Source organism: Podarcis melisellensis, assembly GCF_964234715.1.
Source record: "Podarcis melisellensis genome assembly, chromosome: 3".
Taxonomy (NCBI): Eukaryota; Metazoa; Chordata; class Lepidosauria; order Squamata; family Lacertidae; genus Podarcis; species Podarcis melisellensis.
The window spans coordinates 18364748-18384149 of NC_138530.1; the positions used below are offsets into that span (position 1 = coordinate 18364748).

At 46.4% G+C, this 19402-nt stretch overlaps 1 protein-coding gene across 3 annotated transcripts in view; it reads left to right on the forward strand.

Annotated features, from left to right (window-relative positions):
- PPP2R5D (protein phosphatase 2 regulatory subunit B'delta) overlaps positions 1 to 19402 on the forward strand; it is a 58033-nt gene that overhangs the window by 8225 nt on the left and 30406 nt on the right. For 2 of the 3 annotated variants that reach the window (XM_081904053.1, XM_081904055.1), the window contains exons 3-5: positions 13344 to 13545; positions 16996 to 17195; positions 18040 to 18150. In XM_081904053.1, the coding sequence (XP_081760179.1) occupies positions 13344 to 13545; positions 16996 to 17195; positions 18040 to 18150 (513 nt within the window). The remainder of the gene's footprint in view (positions 1 to 13343; positions 13546 to 16995; positions 17196 to 18039; positions 18151 to 19402) is intronic. The other variant, XM_081904054.1, reaches the window with a different exon arrangement.

A 19402-nucleotide genomic window follows, 5' to 3' on the forward strand; every position in this document is an offset into this window, starting at 1 on the left:
GTTGCGCTAGCATGGCTATTACTATTCAATGAAACAACAGCTCTAGTTTTCACACAGCCTGCTAAAAAAACAATGCCGATGCAGTTTCTGAAAGCATAATTGTGAGTGTGTGACACCTAAGAATGTGCTAAGCAATTGTGAGCATCCTGGAAGCAAGTGTAAAACTACCGTAACTTGAGGCTTTCCGTTAATTTCGGCTGAGAAGCTGTTGCTATGCCCCAGCAGTTGGCATGAAAGAATTGGGGGTGTCAGCTTTTACCTTCTCGAGTAGGGCTGGAAAAAAATATTCCAGATTTCCTAGGTTGCCTTAACTTAACTGTTTAGGAGCCTAGCACTAAAGCTCATGGCAAAGTATTGTGGGTCGGGAATCCCTATCTTTCCGTACTTGGGATTTATCCCATTCTTCCTCCATATTGGGGAAGGCATGGAAGAAAACCTGCAAAGTGTTCAGCAGCTTGCATCCATTAGCAAGATGTTCTTTGGGCTGAAAATAATTAGAATAGCAAATGGGCCAGAGACGCTCAGAAGCTGTCCTCTATTCCTGCTGTGCTGGAGCTGGGCAGCAGTCACACCCTAGCAAAGAATGATCTTTAGTTCCTTCTAATGGGTGTGCATCTACATAGAGGTGAACCCGGCAGTTACCAGAGCAATCGGATGCTAAAATATAATGTCTGTGTGCAGGCTTTTAATGTGCAGAGATCTGGACACAAACCAAGAACTCCGTTGTCTCGTTCCCATAGAGGGCAGGGCACATTTTCAGTCTGCATTGCCTTCTTGATGGAATTCTGGTCGCAGAGCAGAGCGGAAACAGCAGCCCTCTGAAACTATTGACCTAATCAAAGCCCGCTAAAATAGAGAAAAGGGCCTGTGCCCTACATGCAATTCAAAGCCAGCCTTGTAGGTGTAAATCTGCAAGTCCTTTCAATGGCAGCTGTTGCACCAATGCGTAACCAAACTCATGCAATGCACATTTAATAATGAGTTGGTTCTTTATCGGATGCCTTCTGATGCACGACCAGCATCCTGGTATGGTTCGTTTGCCAGAATCTCTCTGAGGTCTGGACTGGTGTTGCTACTGAACAATCCCGCCCTGCACCATTCCTGATGTGCATTAAGATGTTCCTTGCAATTCCTCTCCTATGTCAGATCTGCCGCTGCCAAAGGTACAACACTAGTCGTACAAATGGAAGCCACACCCATTATCTCCTGCAAGTACAGACTTATTGCTTCCATAGGCTGACGGGGCATGTCTTCCTTAGGCAAAACTGATTGCAGGTTTCCACCTCTCTCCTCCAAAATAATTTGTCTTTCAGTTACTCCCCATGCAAAGGATAAATTTAGGTATTTGAGGTGTGAAAATCATCATGTGTGCAAGCTGATACGTTCTCTCATTGAAACTAATTATTGCAGCAGCGGCCTTTAGCTTGTAGTTGCTTCCAGTGTGCAGGGCAGGAGCGTGTTTACTCTTTGCTCAAACAAGTCAAATTAAAATTCTGCATCAACAAAAGTTCAGTTCTGCAATGTCCATATGCCAGGGCAAAAATGAGCACACTTTCCCCATTTCCATGTTACTTAATTTATCCTGGTTTTTCTCATTAGGAAGTGGGGATGGACAAAAAAGAAGGCACTGAACTCCTGTTTTTCTCCCCCCACCTAGCCAACCAAGCTTAGGAAGCCTTTGTTTATCAATTCTCTGGCTGCTGAGATTTCAGGAGGCATTAACCACACACTTTCAAGCATGCCTTTCCAGCCATAAGAACAGGAAGCTTGTCCGCTCCTTTTATGAATACTGAGTTTTTGTGGGAGCAGAATAAGCAGTACCATGTTAATCCTGAATCCAGTACCATGTTCTGTGTTTCTGATGCATTGCATCACACCCACTGCCCTTCTTGGAGCTTTACTTGAGAGCCAGTGTGGTGTAGTGGTTAAAAGCAGTGGACTCGTAATCTGGTGAACCGGGTTCGCTTCCCTGCTCCTCCACATGCAGCTGCAGGGTGACCTTGGGCTAGTCACACTTCTCTGAAGTCTCTCAGCCTCACTCACCTCACAGAGTGTTTGTTGTGGCGGAGGAAGGGAAAGGAGAATGTTAGCCGCTTTGAGGCTCCTTCGGGTAGTGATAAAGCGGGGTATCAAATCCAAACTCCTCTTCTTCAGCAGCAGCAGAGGAAGTTCTCCTCACTTGCAAGCTCAACATCATAGCAAGCTCTGTTAGAACAAATGTACTGTGGATGGACCATAGCTCTGCGGGTAGACCTCATGCTTTGAGTGCAAAAGGCCTGGGGTTCAATCCCTAGGATCCCCAGCTTTTTTTAAAAAAAGGCTCATGTAGCAGGTGATGTGCGAAGGATATTTGCCTGACATCTTGGAGAGCTCCTCGCAGCTAGACACCAATGTGATTTGGGGAAGTTTCCTATTCTCCAGCTCTGCAGGGCAGAGAACTGGCAGCCCTAATATAGATGCCGGAAGGAACAATTAGAAATGAGCTGCTCCAGTTTGCAAAGAGAGAAGCAGAGGTGGTGATAGAGAAACCCACAAAGTTCTTTTTCCAGCAGCACTAATAAAATTATCTCTCCGTATGGCAATGGATTTCAAACACTTGGAGGGCAGGCCCCAGTGTCAAGTGCTGCTCAGAAGTCTACATATCTAGGCATGCAATCCTCGGAGTGACCAGTCAGATGCCTGTGGAAATCCCACATACAGGATATAAGTGCAACACTGCTCTCCCTTCCAGCAGCTGGTATACAGGGACATGCTGTCTCTAGCCACCAATAGCCTTAAAGGTAAAGGGTAAAGGGACCCCTGACCATTAGGTCCAGTCATGACCGACTATAGGGTTGCGACGCTCATCTCGCTTTATTGGCCAAGGGAGCTGGCGTACAGCTTCTGGGTCATGTGGCCAGCATGACTAAGCTGCTTCTGGCGAACCAGAGCAGCGCACGGAAACACCGTTTACCTTCCCGCCGGTGCGGTACCTATTTATCTACTTGCACTGTGATGTGCTCTCGAATTGCTAGGTTGGCAGGAGCAGGGTCTGAGAAACAGGAGCTCACCCCGTCACGGGGATTCGAACCGGCGACCATCTGATTGACAAATCCTAGGCTCTGTGGTTTAACCCGTAGCGCCACCCGCGTCCATCTAATAGCCTTACCCTCCGTCAATTTGCCTAGTCCTCTTAAAGTCGCCCATGCAGCAGCGGGTGCCTTGCAGTGTGGCCCTGATCCTTGAGGATCCTTAGTCTGAAGCACAGTTGTTGCTCAGAGCACACGGAGGGGTAATTGCATTGCAGCTGCTTGTTCTTCCAGCTTCAGAAAGAGCATGAGCAGGTTGAAGGAACAGTGAGCAGACTTAAGAGTCGTTCCTGGAAATGACAAAACAAAGGGAATCAAGGCTGCTTAGGATGTTCCCTCGGTGCTAAGTCAGACCATTGGTCCATCTAGCTGACTGGCAGCATCTTTCCGGGAATCTCTCACAGCCCTTACCTGGAGATGCTGGGGATTAAACCTGGAGCCTTGCTCATCCAGAGCAGTTGCTCATTGGCTGAGCTACAGCCCAGAGGTGCCCGTTGCTGAACCGCATTGCTCTAAATGCTTGGGTGCTCCCTGCCTTTCAGTAAAACGAAACAGAGCAGCTCCTGTGCTTTCAAGATGCTAGCAGGTCAGGGAGATGGATTCTAGCCTAGACATGCTATGTTGCCCAGATCCTTTGTTGGTTTCCTTTTAGTGGCTTTTGAGTGGATCAGCACTAGGAAAGCTCTCTATTCATTTCCAGGGCAAGCACATAGTGGAAACAAGAACACACACAAACACACGCATTTTAAAAGCAGATCTAAAAAAGAACGGTGGATGAAGACCCAAGGGAGGGGTGTGAGAGAGAACATTGAAAGAGCAAACATAAACATGGCAAAGGCAATTTCAAGACCCAAGTCTTGCAATGCTGGGATCTCAGAAATGAGAGATTTTGTTTAGATGTAAAGTGTGAAAAGGGACTGAGCCTTAAGCGTGGCAGGCCCTGTCCTGTGGAACTCACTGCCAGTAGAGGTTTGGCAGGAACCACCCTTCCATCCAGATTTCTTCTGTTTAGACAGGCCTTCGCAACAGGAATTCTCTTTTTTTAGCCAGTCAGTATTTATTGATGTTTTTATGCTGATTTTATTTTCATGCGTTGTACTATTGTCTTGATTTTTTATGTATATAAAAAATGTGGATTATAAATATGTAGGTAAATTAAAAGAGAGAGAGAGTGCACTCTTTGCCAGAAGAACAAAGAGATACCCAACTTTACTGAATGGTCAAGCCTTGTAGTTGTCCACAGTGCAGTTTTTACAAGTGTGCTAGTTTTTATATGGAAGCAGGAATCATTTCAGGTATTGGATCGCTTCTGCAATCTAAGATGTCAAGCAAAAGATGCAATGCGTGTGGCATCTGATTTTGTACCTTGGCTTTCTGTTAAAAAGCTGAGGTTCCTCCATCCCACTAGCCAGGAGTAGGAATGGTCACAGCAGTTCCTTCCCACATAAAGAAGAATAAAGGATTCTGCAAACCTGTTCACTTATAAGACCCTGACAAAAAGGGCAGGAGATCCTAAGGTTCTGCTGCTATTATCTATTATCCTGCAGTTCTACTATAGCTACTTTTCATAGAATCATAGAGTTCGAAGGGACCCCAAAGGGCCATCTAGCCCAACCCCCTGCGGTGCAGGGATACCTTCGCCAACCCCAACCGCCTCCTTCCGACAACTTACCTTGGGATGCTAAATTGTAACGTGAGAAAGAAATCCTAAAAAGAGATATTTCGAACTCTTTTTGAGATTCAAGTGTTTATTGCTTTGTCATTTTCAGAGTTGGAACAGAAGGCCGAAACTGGATGTGATGCTAAATTCGGCACTCGCTGCTCCCTCTTTATTTTAAAAAAGCAGCCGCTTGGCAGAGATACGAGTTTTCGTCAGAACAACAGTGCGTGGGAAGAGGTTAAACCTTTCTTCTTGGCCGCCTTCTCCCCCTCCGGCTGCTATTAACCGCAAGAGGGAAGCTCCCATTCATGGAGGATAGGGCTTCTCAATGGCTGCTATCCCCCATGACCAGGTTCTGTCCCCACTTTTGGAAGGCAACGTTACTCTGAATGTCAGTTGTGGGAATTGCAAGTGGGGAGAGAGTGTCGCTGTGCTAAGGTCCTACTTTCGGACTTCCCACAGCCACTGTGAGAGAACAGGTCGTTGGACCACCTGGGCCAGGCATCTCCAACCTCCAGATGTTTTGGCCTCCAACTCCCATGATCCCTAGCTAACAGGACCAGTGGTCGGGGATGATGGGAATTGTAGTCCAAAAAAAAATCTGGAGGGCCGAAGGTTGGGGATGCCTGAGCCGGGCCATTGGTCTTTTCCAGTGGGGAGTCTTCTTAAGTTCCACTGGTGCCAAAAAAACCCACGTTTCCTTCCACGCTGATGATAGCAGCCATGGGAGGCGATTTTTATGGGGAATTTCGGCACGGAAGGAAAGGGTTAACCATACGCTGTGGTCCTGATGCAAACCATCCCTCCTTGTTGCCTGCTATTAGCGGCTTTAAAAAATAAAATAAAATGCAGCAGCAAGCATCACATATAGTTTAAGTCCAGAGAGAGAGAGAGAGAGAGAGACTCTCTTTTATTTCTTCTTGTCCTCAAAAATTGGGCGGGACAGTGTGCTTGTTTTTTAAGCCAGCAAACCCTGCGCAAGCACGTTTCTGATGAAAGCACAGCAATTCAGTTGCAGGAACTTCCAATAATGCTGCTTGTTGCCTTTTAAATCTTCTGATCTCCTCTGGGCAAAACAATAAGAGGCTGTTTTCTGCTTATTCTGCTGTCGCCAGGTGCTTCTAAACCAGAAATCTTCCAGGGGGCTCATATTAGTCATTATATTTTGTGGAGGTTTTGTTGAGGTTCGTTTGCGTGTGTGTATTCTTTAAAAAAAACAACACTCCCAACTGGCAGGCTGATACAACCTCTCTCTCTCTTTTTAATATACTCTATTCAAGATTCTGGGGAAGGATGAGCTGAGAAGTGGCACAGGGCCTCTTCAGACTTATAATGAACTGGCTGTGGTGAGATCCTGTTAATATTCAGCAGGCAGCGGGGGTGGGGTGGGGACTGGCAAGGCGCCCCATGGTCCTTGTAAGAGAAGTGGGGAGCGAGGGCTGGGCAGCAGAAATAGGGCCATCTATTTCCAAATGTCTTTTGGAAAGCATTGTTTTGTCCAGTTTGCTTCCCACAGTACTCCCCCCCCCCCGGTCCAGGGAATGCCTCCCCCATTTCCTATAGCTGCCATCCACAGCCTTTCTCTCTCCCCTCCCCACATCTCGTAGACCTTAAAATGCTTTTTCTCCTCCCCCGTTGAGGGGAAAGAGGGGCTACACAAACCTGTAAGGAGAGCTTCCTGTTCTTTGAGCCTTTTTTTAAAATGCCATTTTTGAAATGTTTTGAATTAACCTGCTAAGGGTTGGATTTGGGAGGCGAGGAAACGAACTTGGAGTGGATCCAGGGGGAAGTTCTGCCAGCCTTGCTAACTTAGCCTGTGTTGGCAAAATGAGGGCAGCATTTAGGAATGGGGTTCTGCTTCACTTTGAGTTATGTTTTTCCTCTCTCTCTTTCTCTCTCTCTCTGTCTGTCCTGTTTCTAGGTGTCCTGCAGAATCCTCCCCTCCCCTTTGATATATTTGTTTATACCAGCTCCAGTTTAATCTCCTGCTTTCACATTTGCCAGGGCTCTGGAGAGAGAGTTCTCTCTCTCTCTCTCTCTCTCTCTCTCTCTCTCTCTCTCTCTCTCTCCGCGCGCGTGCACACACACAGCCATTCCTCATCTAGTTTCGTGTAGCCTTTTAAAAATTAAAATCTCGCTGAGTACAAAGGCAATTGCATCATTGCTTGCACAAAATAATAAAGTGTGCAGCTATAGCCATATAAAATTCATTCATTCAATTCGTAGTGCTCCCTTCTTCCCAAAGGGTGCATATTGCCACAATACTTTACATTACAGAGCACAGTGAATCAACATCGTTCCAGAAACGCATTTGGTCCTGCGGTGCAAGCTCTCCTAAAGCGTGTTAACTTGATCATGGTCAAGATTGACCAGTCTCTTTGAGCCTATCTGTTTCTTGCAGCACTTGATCAGCGCGGGCCTTGTCCTCAGCAAACAACTCTGATCCATTGGATCACCGCTGCGTTGATGTCTGGACGATGGACTCTCCCTCCCCTCCAGCTCCTCCTTCCCAGCCTCACTGTTAACGTCTCCATTCATTATTATGCTGCAAATCTATACTTTGTTCACTTCTTAAATCCTCTTCCCAATGTTTCTCTGCCTTGGGCATTGGAACCTCAGGAGGAAGGCGATTTCAAAGCTGGGGGGAAGCTCTCTGTTGAAATCCTGCACTGTGACTAGCTTACCAATCCTTTTGTTGCTTTCCTCTCAGTGGCTTTGGGGCGGATCAGCATGGAGTGACTCCTAATTAGCTCTTTGGGAGAGTAAACCCAAGGAGAGTTCAGCTCAAGGAGATAAAAGCAGGTTTCGAAAAGGACAGCAGATGAAGGCCCAAAAGGTGGGGTGGGAAGGAGACCGGTGAAAAGGAAGATCTTAACACAGCAAAGGACTTTGCATTTCAGGCTTTTTGTGGGTGAGGTTGCGGTAAGATGCAAAGAACCGTAGAATCCAGATTTTGCAGTTTGGTGTCATGCATTTTGGCCAGATGATCAGCTCAAGCCCAGGTGTCTGGCTACTGCATTCACAAAACAGTATTCGCAGCCCACCACTTCAGCCTGTTTTGTATGATGAGGAAAGCCTTGCCTAGATTTTGTCTTCTTTCGGATTTGCATCCAGAGTTCTGCCAGGTGGCTGTGCTTGGAGCAAACAGAGAAAGGTTTGACATTTTCCGCGCAAAACTCTGCTGCTTCATCCACTTCATTATACTGTTGAGGTGACCCACCCTCTGCAAATGTGAAATTATCCTCTTAAGATAACAGGGCACTTATTAACTAGCAGCAAGCATGAATTCAAACACACCCAGGGCTGAGTCACGCATGGCACTAGGCCCCCGCCTCCGAAGCTCGGTGGCTCTCAGCAGAATGAGCAAGCTGTCTCCATTTGGAAGTGCCGTGGTTCTGAATTGACATTGGATGATACGGCAGTTCTGCCTGGGGGGGGGGGGAGGCAGGCATTTGATCTGTGATGGCTCATTCACATGTGCACTAAGTGGCGGCTTGCTGCTGTAGATAAGGAGCAATGAACATGCATATGTGAGCTAGTCCTTAGTGAAGGCAAGACGCTTGTTCTTTTGGGATTCTGTGAGGGTGTCCGCCTTGCCTGCATTTTAATTTTTTTAAAATCATTTTTCATTTAATGTGGAGCTGGGGAACCTTTTTCAGTCTTGGAATTCAGTTTGCATTCCCATGGGTCATATGCCTGTGATGGGCATGGCCAGAGGCAGTGTTAGAAATTCCCCTGGTGCGTTTTGCGACTGGCACAGGTCCAGTTGTGACCACGTGGATGCCAGGTTCGCAACTGACACCTCCATCTGACTGGCCCCTCTTGTTTTCTTAAGAAAGTAAGCGGAAGAGCTTATTTGTTGCATTTATATCCCACCTTTTCCTCAGGAGTACATGGCTCCCCCCCCTCAGATAATCCTTACAACGGCCCTGTGAGGTACGACAAGAAGCTGTGACTGGCCCAAGGTCACCCAGTGAGCTTCCCTGGGGATTTGATCTCCCAGCTCCTAGTCCGACACTCTAAGCCAGGCACCCCCAAACTCGGCCCTCCAGATGTTTTGGGATTACAACTCCCATCATCCCTAGCTTACAGGACCAGTGGTCAGGGATGATGGGAATTGTAGTCCCAAAACATCTGGAGGGCCGAATTTGGGGGTGCCTGCTCTAAGCACTATACCACTCTGGTTTCCTAAAGTCCCTCTGCTATGGGGCAGCTATATGAATTAAGTAGGTAAATAAATATGGGGAAAGCAAAACGTCACTTAGAGGAGGTTCTGAAATATTTTCCTTGAAGCTTGAACTTGTTTAATTCTGGCTTGTTTCATTTGGTGTTTTAATGGCTTTGAAATTTTTTTCTTTAAAAAATAAAGCGGTATAGAAATGAATAGCAATAATAAATTAAATTGCAAAAAAAGGTGCCTAGACCAGGGTTCGAAATTAGCAGGGCGCCAGGTGCATTTTGCGCCTAAAGATTCTCTGTTTGCGATCACCTCAAAAAGTGGGTGCAATTTTTTGTGCCTGGCTGACACTCAATGTATGTGCTTTGAAGCCTTGAAGTATATGTTAAGGAGAGACAATATGTTAAAGAATTTAACAATTAAGAAGAGTTTGGATTAAAGAGTAGAGTGTTTTGAAAACTGACGTATGGTACCAATATTGCTATTGTAAACATCAAATTAAACATGTATTAACAATTTCTGCTAAAACTGTGAAATTAACAATGTGTCACTTATGTGAATTGCATATTAGTTCATGCTTATCAAAATAATAAATAAAGTATTGTGCCACTCACATTGGCACTCATAACCCAGGTCCCAGAAGCCATTTGGCTCCTAGCTTTTATATCCCAGTTTCTAACCCTGGCCTAGACATTCCATTGTGGTGACTGCAACCTAGGTTTAAGGTGCCATTCAGTGGTGATTAGCTTATAAATCTTGAGTTTCTAACATTGACCAGAGGCAAAACGTGGACAGAGCTGTGAATCTTAACCTTTTGTACAGTACAGTGGTACCTCGGGTTACAGACGCTTCAGGTTACAGACTCTGCTAACCCAGAAATAGTACCTCGGGTTAAGAATTTTGCTTCAGGATGAGAACAGAAATTGTGCGGCGGCAATGGGAGGCCCCATTAGCTAAAGTGGTACCTCAGGTTAAGATGAGTTTCAGGTTAAGAACGGACCTCCAGAACGAATTAAGTTCTTAACCTGAGGTACCAGTATAGACTACATTTCAGCCATGCAGAAGTCAAGGGTTTTCGGTATCCACACACCTGTCTCCACCCAGGCATTCAAGAGGCATTATCACAGTTCAAGAGCAGGTTTGTTGTTGCTTAGTTGTGTCTGACTCTTCGTGACCCCCTGGACCAGAGCACGCCAGGCACTCCTGTCTTCCACTGCCTCCCGCAGTTTGGTCAAACTCATGCTGGTAGCTTCGAGAACACTGTCCAACCATCTCGTCCTCTGTCACCCACTTCTCCTTGTGCCCTCCATCTTTCCCAACATCAGGGTCTTTTCCAGGGAGTCTTCTCTTCTCATGAGGTGGCCAAAATATTGGAGCCTCAGCTTCACGATCTGTCCTTCCAGTGAGCACTCAGGGCTGATTTCCTTAAGAATGGAGAGGTTTGATCTTCTTTCAGTCCATGGGACTCTCAGGAGTCTCCTCCAGCAATATAATTCAAAAGCATCAATTCTTCGGCGATCAGCCTTCTCTATGGTCCAACTCTCACTTCCATACATCACTACTGGGAAAACCATAGCTTTGACTATACGGACCAGTTACAGACAGGCAAAAGCACTCATTGAGGCTCGTGACATAGGGCTGGTGAGATGTGTGGTCTGAGAAGAGGCATGTAGCCTAGGCAGAGTCCTGAAAGCCACAGAGAGAGTTCTGGAGCTCTATAGTGGGCCCTCCAAACCTGAGAGTTCTGCATCCCTGATTTTTAATGAATGAATGTGTTACGGTAAAAGAAAAAGGGGAAAAAATCAATGTAAACGGCAACAGAGCCTCTTAAAGGAGAGAGCCCAGGCAAATGGAAAAATAGGGCCCTGTGTTAAAAATGTATAGGGTTTCTTTTCCATTTTAACAGCTACGCCTTACGGATCTCACTGTGAAATAATGGCAAGGTAATCAATGGCTGGAACAGTTTCTGAAAGGTCTTGCAGGAAGAAGAAAAAAGCCTACATTTTGTTTGTATGTGTGCCCTAGGAGTCTTCAAAAGAAATAAAGGAAAGTCAAGGTAGCATGATGCGTTCCAGGTTTCTTTTCTCCTAGGAGGTAGTTTTTTGGGGAAGCGTTGTGGGGCTGAAGAGTACATCCCAAGCCTTAGGTTCACCTCCAAGAGGCGGTTTAGGTTTAACACTGCCTGTATCCTGATTTGCAGGATGAGTGCAAGCCACAGGTTTCGGGTTTTGTTCGAGCAGCGCAGTGGTACCTCTGGTTGCGAACATGATCCGTTCTGGAGGCCTGTTTGCAACATGAAAAGAACGCAACCAGCAGTGGTGCGTCTGTGCACACGCGGATTGCGATTCACCGCTTCTGCGCATGCACGTGATGTCATTTTGTGCTTCTGCGCATGTGCGAGCGGTGAAACCCGGAAGTAACCCTTTCCGGTACTTCCGGGTCGCCGCGTGACGTAACCTGAAAGAACGTAACATGAAGCGGACGTAACATGAGGTATGACTGTATTATAAAACCACTGAGAGAAGATAGAATTATGGAATGTGATATAGAGTTTGAAGGATATGATTGGGTGGCCATCTGTCACGGATGCTTCAGTTAAGATTCCTGCATTTCAGGGGGCTGGACTAGATACCCCGGGGGGGTCTCTTTCAACTTTACAATTCCCTGAGACTGTGATTCCTCAAGGCAGGATTGGAGGGAGCGAATTGACGCATGTGAAGGGGGAGAAGGAAGCACACGAGTAACATGGCTTCTCACTGCTCATTGAGATCATGGTTTGGCATTGCATTTGAACTGCCCATAGGTTTCTGTAGGGCAGGTTTGGGGAACCTGTGCTCCCCCACCAGCTCTCAGCATCTTCGCCATTGCCCATGCAGGCTGAGGCCAATGGGAGTTGCCTGGATACCACTTTATTACTGTTTAGGCATCAAGTTAAGACATCCCCCCCAAGCATTTTAATGGTTTTCATTGAATAGAAGCTGGAAGCTTTTGATTGCTGTTTCCCTAGCTGTTTTATTTTTTTGGTTGTGCTGATTATGTTGTTTGTTTTATTGCTCTTAACTGGTTTGTTTTATTTTATTGCTTTGTTTAAAATTACATTGAAAACTATGCTGGGAGAAAATGTTACCTAGGGTGGTATACGGATATGTTAAATGCTTATCATAAGTCGTAAGTAGCAGTTTACAGGTACCGTACAACGGAATGAACTGTAATAGGGATAAGCCACATCATTTGACGAGAGATAATCAAATGTGACAATATTTGACAGTGATTCTTAGATACTGTGTTTACAGTAGGTCCTTCCAGTAGGATATAATTGTTGCTTTACAAATTGCACCAAGAGTTGTATCCAAAAATTTTTAGTCCAAGCAGACCTAGTGAAATAAATGAACACAAGTGATTTGGGTTTGTTAATTTCTATTAACTAAAACTTAATTGGATACACTTTTTTTAAAAAAACCACAAGATACGATACAATAATCTTTATTGTCATTGTCCCATACAGAACAACGAAATTTAAAAAGAAAATATACATATGACATTCAAAACCAACAAGCCTGCTATCCCAGCTATCCCAACCTGGTTAGCCCCCTAAAATCTCTGATATCCCATTTTTAAAATACAATATACTCCCACATAGACTCCTTACACTGCGTTTAAAACCAAAATTTGGATAGAAACTGTTTCTCAGGCGGCTAGTCCTAGTTTTTATAACCCTGTACCTTCTTCCAGGCCTGCCAACCTAGCAGTTCGGAAGCACCTCCGGGTGCAAGTAGATAAATAGGGACCGCTTACCAGCGGGAAGGTAAACGGCGTTTCCGTGTGCAGCTCTGGCTCGCCAGAGCAGCGATGTCACGCTGGCCACGTGACCCGGAAGTGTCTCCGGACAGCGCTGGCCCCTGGCCTCTTAAGTGAGATGGGCGCACAACCCCAGAGTCTGGCAAGACTGGCCCGTACGGGCAGGGGTACCTTTACCTTTACCTTTACCTTCTTCCAGAAGGCAGAAGCTGAAAGAGATCATTTCCGGGGTGTGCACTATCCTGCACTATCTTTGCAGCTTTCTTATAGCACCGAAGTAATATAAACTTGGGTGCATAGTTTATTTATTTATTTATTTTTATGTTTACATTTCTTACCCCACCTATTCTCCCAAGTCGCTCAAGGCGGCATGCACAATTATCACGGTTCCCGTTCTTTCTCTTGACAACCCTACGAGGTAGACTAGTCTGAGAGATAGTGACTGTCCCGAGGTCATCCCTCGGACTTGATGGACAAGTGGTGACTTGAACCCTGGTCTCCCAAGATCGCACCTGACGCTCTAACCAATACAGCGCACCGACTCTTTTATCTACAGCAAACCACTTAACTGCTTACAGGAGCGTTGGTGTCAAGTTAGCACTTAACCATTTATTGTCTGTGTACCTCCTTTTCTCTTCAGGTCCAGCAGCAGCAGCAGCAACAGCAGCAGCAGCAGCAGACCTCGAATAAGCGACCCAGCAACAGCACCCCCCCACCAACCCAGCTGAATAAGATCAAGTATTCAGGGGGACCCCAGATTGTAAAGAAGGAGCGGCGGCAGAGCTCCTCCCGCTTCAACTTAAGCAAAAACCGGGAACTCCAGAAGCTCCCTGCCCTTAAAGGTGAGAAGGAGATGTAAAGGTAAAGGGACCCCTGACCATTAGGTCCGGTCGCGGACGACTCTGGGGTTGCGACGCTCATCTGGCTTCACTCGCCGAGGGAGCCGGCGTACAGCTTCCAAGTCATGTGGCCAGTATGACTAAGCGAACCAGAGCAGTGCACGGAAACGCCGTTTACCTTCCCGCAGGAGCGGTACCTATTTATCTACTTGCACTTTGACGAGCTTTTGAACTGCTAGGTTGGCAGGAGCAGGGACCAAGCAACGGGAGCTCACCCCGTCACGGGGATTCGAACTGCCGACCTTCTGATCAGCAAGCCCTAGGCTCTGTGGTTTAACCCACAACTCCACCCATGTCCTGAGAAGGAGTTGAGTCGCCTTTAAATCATCGAGTTGGAAGGGACCTCAGGAAATCATCTGGTCCAGCATTTTTTTAACCTTGCGTCCCCATATGTTGTTGTCTAACCTGGCTGCAGAAGAGGGAGCTGTAGTCCACGGCATCTTACTTACTTACCTGGCAGGGGAGACACCTTGATCATGAAGGAGGTTTTCCCAGGGTGAGGCTCATCCATTGCACTAGCCACCCAGAGTGGCTGGGGAAACCCAGCCAGATGGGCGCGGTATAAATTATTGTTATTTGTTATTTTAAGGGCCCAAGGTTGAAGAACTCTGATCTAGTCCCAGGAATCCTGCTATAGCGTCCCTGTCAGGGATAGGCCACCCAGTCTCTGGCTAAGAACCTCTGGCAGAGAAGAGTCCAGGTTGTAAGCAACAGTGCATTACTCAACTAGTGTTCTTGCTCATATTTGATAATTAAAACACTTATGTTCCTACAAGGACTTAGTTATATTTTTGGCAGCGGCTGAAAAGTAAGTGGTGGGAAACTGGTCTAGGATTAACATTATCCAGGTGGGCGATGAACATCTGGCCATTTACTTTAGCTGAAAAGTTACAGGAAGATTGAAGGCTATGGGAGGTATATATAAAAAAGAAGGCTTTGACACAATTTGGTTTGATTCCATAACAGATCTAGTCATACTTTTAATTCCTCCATCAACCCACGGTGACCTACACCGTGACTCTCTTAAGTTAGGCTACCAGATGTCACAGTGAACATGCTTACAACAGCAGTAGTATGGGCAGAAAGCCATTCAATAGAAATACTTACCCAAAGAAGGGAGTCCACCACGTTCCGAGACTTTCAGAACAGCCCGTACCCTTTCTGCTGTTAATCGAAATCCCCTTATGCCTACCAGGCAGCGGCTAGTTAGCCTGCGTGACACCCGGGAAGGTTTCTACAGGTAGAAACAGGACTGATTCAGCTGTGAGTCATGCTGGTTTAAGCAGCTGCAGTGCTGAAAGGAAAGCAACTCCTGAGTCTGGGGAAGGCATCACGCTGCATGACAGTGCTAAGGAACACCACCGCAGTTATTCTCCCTTCAGGTGAGGGGAAGAGCCAGGAGATTCTGCCATCACGTTGCAGATTCAGCTGCAAGGAAGCCCAGCTCTCGTACTTGGAATGAAGTCATGGAAAGGAAGTAGCTTTGCATATTGAGAAGTCAGGGTGTGGAGAGCATGAAGGACACAGATATTGGATATTGGCAAACCTGGGCACATCTGGCATATTTGTGTTGCCTTCACACAGTGTTAGAAACCCAGGTTTATACTCTAATTGCCAAATGGCACCTTAAACCCAGGTTATGGTTGCCACAATGGAATGTCTGGGTTCCATTTTGCCCTGGTGAAGTTGATGATGATGATTATTCGTTTCATACCTATACTGCTTCATATTTTAAAGTAGCTTGCAACACATTCAAACATCAAATAAAACAATACAGAGTAAAACAAATTCAAGCTTGAAGGAAATCTGAAGTAATCCATCTATGGAAGGTGGCTTTCCCCAAAGCATCATAATTCGACATCTTCCAGTGTGAATTGGCCAGGTTTAATTTAGCATTGCCTCTCTACTGCCCTTCTTGCTTCAAACGCTTTGGGGTGCTTTTTTTTTTTTGCCTCTCCACACTGTGCAGATCTCTCTCACTACATTCCAGGACGTTGCGCTACGTTACAAATGGTGTGTCATGGGATTGCACTTCATGGAAGGATCACAAGATCGTGTACCCAAAATATTTAGAGGAATTAAAAGACCTGAACTAGATACTCTGCTGCATCTCAAGTGTAATAAAGGAAAGCTTTGATTCCTTGGTTAAGTGCAGGAATAGGCTCTGGAGGAAGGATTTGAAGGATATGGAAGGAGGGAAGACTGCTCAAGGCGCAGGGAGTGGAATGGCAAAGACGGCCCCTTGGCTGGTTGCTGTTGAAAACAGTATTTTAGACTATGGAAGATAAATCTTTGGCCTGATCCAACAGAACACTTCTTATGTTAGTGGGGAAAAATGGGGGGGGGAATAGAAATATCCAAAGTACTTCACGCATGTTACCTCTGTAGTTGTTACAACAGCCTTGCGAGGTAGGTCATTGTCGTCGTAATACCATATTACAGGATTGGGAGGGGCTGGGGTTGGAGGGGGGAGCAGGTTGCTTGAGGTCCACCAGTGCTTCATAGCAAAGGTGCATTGAAAACTTGGACCTGCTGCTCATTCTTTCACTTACTCCAGTCTCTCTCAGTGAGCATGCGCAGAGCAGAAGGACCATAAAGGGAGGCAAGAGAAAGGAGGCAAGAGAAAGGATAGCAATCCATCCCACTTCGATGTCAGGTGCTCCAAGTACTTCTTCACACAAAGCATGGTGTGGAAGTCGCTCCTGCAGGATTAGACAAATTAATGGAGGGTAAGGCTATCAGCAGGGATGCGGGTGGCACTGTGGGTTAAACCACAGAGCCTAGGACCTGCGCATCAGAAGGTTGGCGGTTCGAATCCCCGCGACTGGGTGAGCTCCTGTTTCTCGGTCCCTGCTCCTGCCAACCTAGCAGTTCGAAAGCACGTCAAAGTGCGAGTAGATAAATAGGTACCACTCTGGCGGGAAGGTAAACGGCATTTCCATGCGCTGCTCTGGTTCGCCAGAAGCGGCTTAGTCATGCTGGTCACATGACCCGGAAGCTGTACGCTGGCTCCCTCAGCCAATAAAGCAAGATGAGCACCGCAACCCCAGAGTCAGTCACGACTGGACCTAATGGTCAGGGGTCCCTTTACCCTTTACTTTTAAGGCTATCAGCGACTACTAGCCACAAAGACACTTGTTCCATCTCCACTGTTGAAGCCAGCGTGCCTCAGAATGCCAGTTTCTAGCATTCACCAATGAGGGCACTGCTTTTGCACTCAGGTCCCGCTTGTGGGTTTCATGTAAGCATCCGATTGGCTACTGTGAGAATAGGATGCTGGAGTAGGCGGGCCTTTTGCCAGCTGCCAGGCTCTTCCTTGGTCCTTAGGCTCAGCTGATGAGCTGCAGTGGAAAAAGAGGACTCCCCTTTTTTGCCCTCTCTCTCTCTCCTTAGATGCACCTCCTCACGAAAGGGAAGAGCTCTTCATACAGAAGCTGCGACAATGCTGCGTCCTCTTTGACTTTGTCTCTGACCCGCTCAGTGACTTGAAGTTCAAAGAGGTGAAGCGAGCGGGCCTCAATGAGATGGTGGAATACATCACACACAACCGGGATGTTGTCACAGAGGCCATTTACCCCGAAGCTGTTATCATGGTAAGGGCCGAGCTTATGGCTGGGTGCTTCGGGCGACGACGTCTCTTAAACACTCCAAAGTCAAGAAATGCGTGTTCTGTACTTCCAGGCTGAAAGGGGTTAATAGTGTGAGAGGTTGTGGGTACCAAAATGTGCACGGGATGCAGGGTGGGATTCTGTACAAAGCTCGTCATTTCGATGGGTGTTATACAAAATGTGTTGGGTGCGTGGCCCTCCTAATAAAGCGGCACTGCGTTAAACTTGTGGTCATCATCTGAGGTCCTCCTTCTTTGTGTGCCTCCTTCATGAGAGGCCCTGAAGGTGGCAACATGCGAACAGGCCTTTTCTGCTGTGGCTCCCTGTTTATGGAATGCTCTCCCCAGGGAGGCTCGACTGGTGCCTTCACTACATATCTTTAGGCATCCGGCGAAAACATTTCTCTTCTCCCAGACCTTTGGCTAATTAAACAATCTTTGGACCGTTTGAACTTTATGGGTGGTATTGTTTTGTTTGTTAACTATGTTATATATACAGTGGTACTTCGGGTTGCGTACACTTCAGGTTACGTACGCTTCAGGTTACAGACTCCACTAACCCAGAAATATTGCCTCGGGTTAAGAACTTTGCTTCAGAATGAGAACAGAAATTGTGCAGCGCCGCAGCAGCAGGAGGCCCCATTAGTTAAAGTGGTGCTTCAGGTTAAGAACAGTTTCAGGTTAAGAACAGACGTCCAGAACGAATTAAGTTCTTAACCCGAGGTACCACTGTAGTTGTGTTTTTTAATATTGTAAATACATTAATAAACAATAACGGCAATAACTTCTCAACTTTGCCAAACTTCTCAACTTTCTTATCGCATCTTCAGTTTTCAGTAAATCTCTTCCGTACGCTTCCCCCGTCGTCCAATCCTACGGGAGCAGAATTTGACCCTGAGGAAGATGAACCTACGCTAGAAGCTGCTTGGCCACACCTCCAGGTAATACTATATAAAATTTGGTCGCACCCGGACCCTGTAATTGTCATCTGAGTCCCTTCCCCTTGCACTCCCCTCCATGGAAGGTCAGAGCATGGCAACACGAGAAGCGGCCTTTTCAGTGGTGGCTCCCCTCTTGTGGAATGCTCTTCCTAGGGAGACACACCTGGCACCACCATAATTTACCTCGAGCTGCTAGACAAAATCCTTTCCCCCCTTCTGCCCAGGCCTTTGACTTGTAATTATATGCGGCCTCCATCGGTGGGTGGGTTGCTTTAGTCCTGTCTTTTTACAATGCGAGCGAGTTTTAGATTTTTCAATTTTGTTTTTATTCTTGTTTTAATGTAGGTGTGGCTCACTTATTATGGTGGATCTGCTTGAGTTCCATTTGTAAAAAAAAAGGGGGGGAAGTGACTAACAAATTTAATAAATAATCGTAATTTAAATCTTGCTTTTCGCACATGATGGAACTCAAGGCTTCTAGCAAAGTTCCTAGTCGGTCTCCTACGCAGGACAGATTACAGCCACTCACCTCTGCCCTCAGCTGCACCATATTCATTTACACCCTGCCCTGCTTGGTCTCTTTCTCGGGTCGACGGAGAACCAGTGACTAGCTTATATGTGAAATGAGCATCTACTTGGCATAAGCTCCTAGGATCTGAAAGAGGGAAGAGGAGAGAGTATGCTGATTTTTTTCGAGACAGAAGTTCCAAGTGGTTTTCCTCCACCGGACATCGTTGTTTTAAACATTTTGTGGCTAGGAGGTGGGGCCCATGGAGGTTACTGCCTCTGAGATGTCCTGGTCACCTTGGCTTTTGCTAGGGCTGTAGCTCAGTACTGGAGCAATGTTTTGCATGCAAAAGGTCCCAGGCGGAATCCCCAGCAGGTGCAAATAAGTCTGTGGAAGACATTCGCCTGAAACTCTGGAGAGCAGCAGCCAACTGGTGCTGGGCTCGATGGACCTAGGTTTAGCATAAGGCAACTTCTTTTTTTTTAATAAATATTTTTATTGAACAAATCAAATTATAAATCAATATAACCAATTAAATTCCCCCCCTTTCTTCCCCTCCCTCCCTCTCCCACTCTCCAAAGATTTCCCTCAGCTCCCCTCTCTGATTTGTTTATACATGTTATTCTCTGCATGTTGTAAAATTGTACATATCATTGCCTTACCTATCATATGTTCTACTAATAAATTTGTGGATGTTTATTCAAACCTGCCAAGGAGTCCAAATCCTTTTGTTTGGTTTTTTTT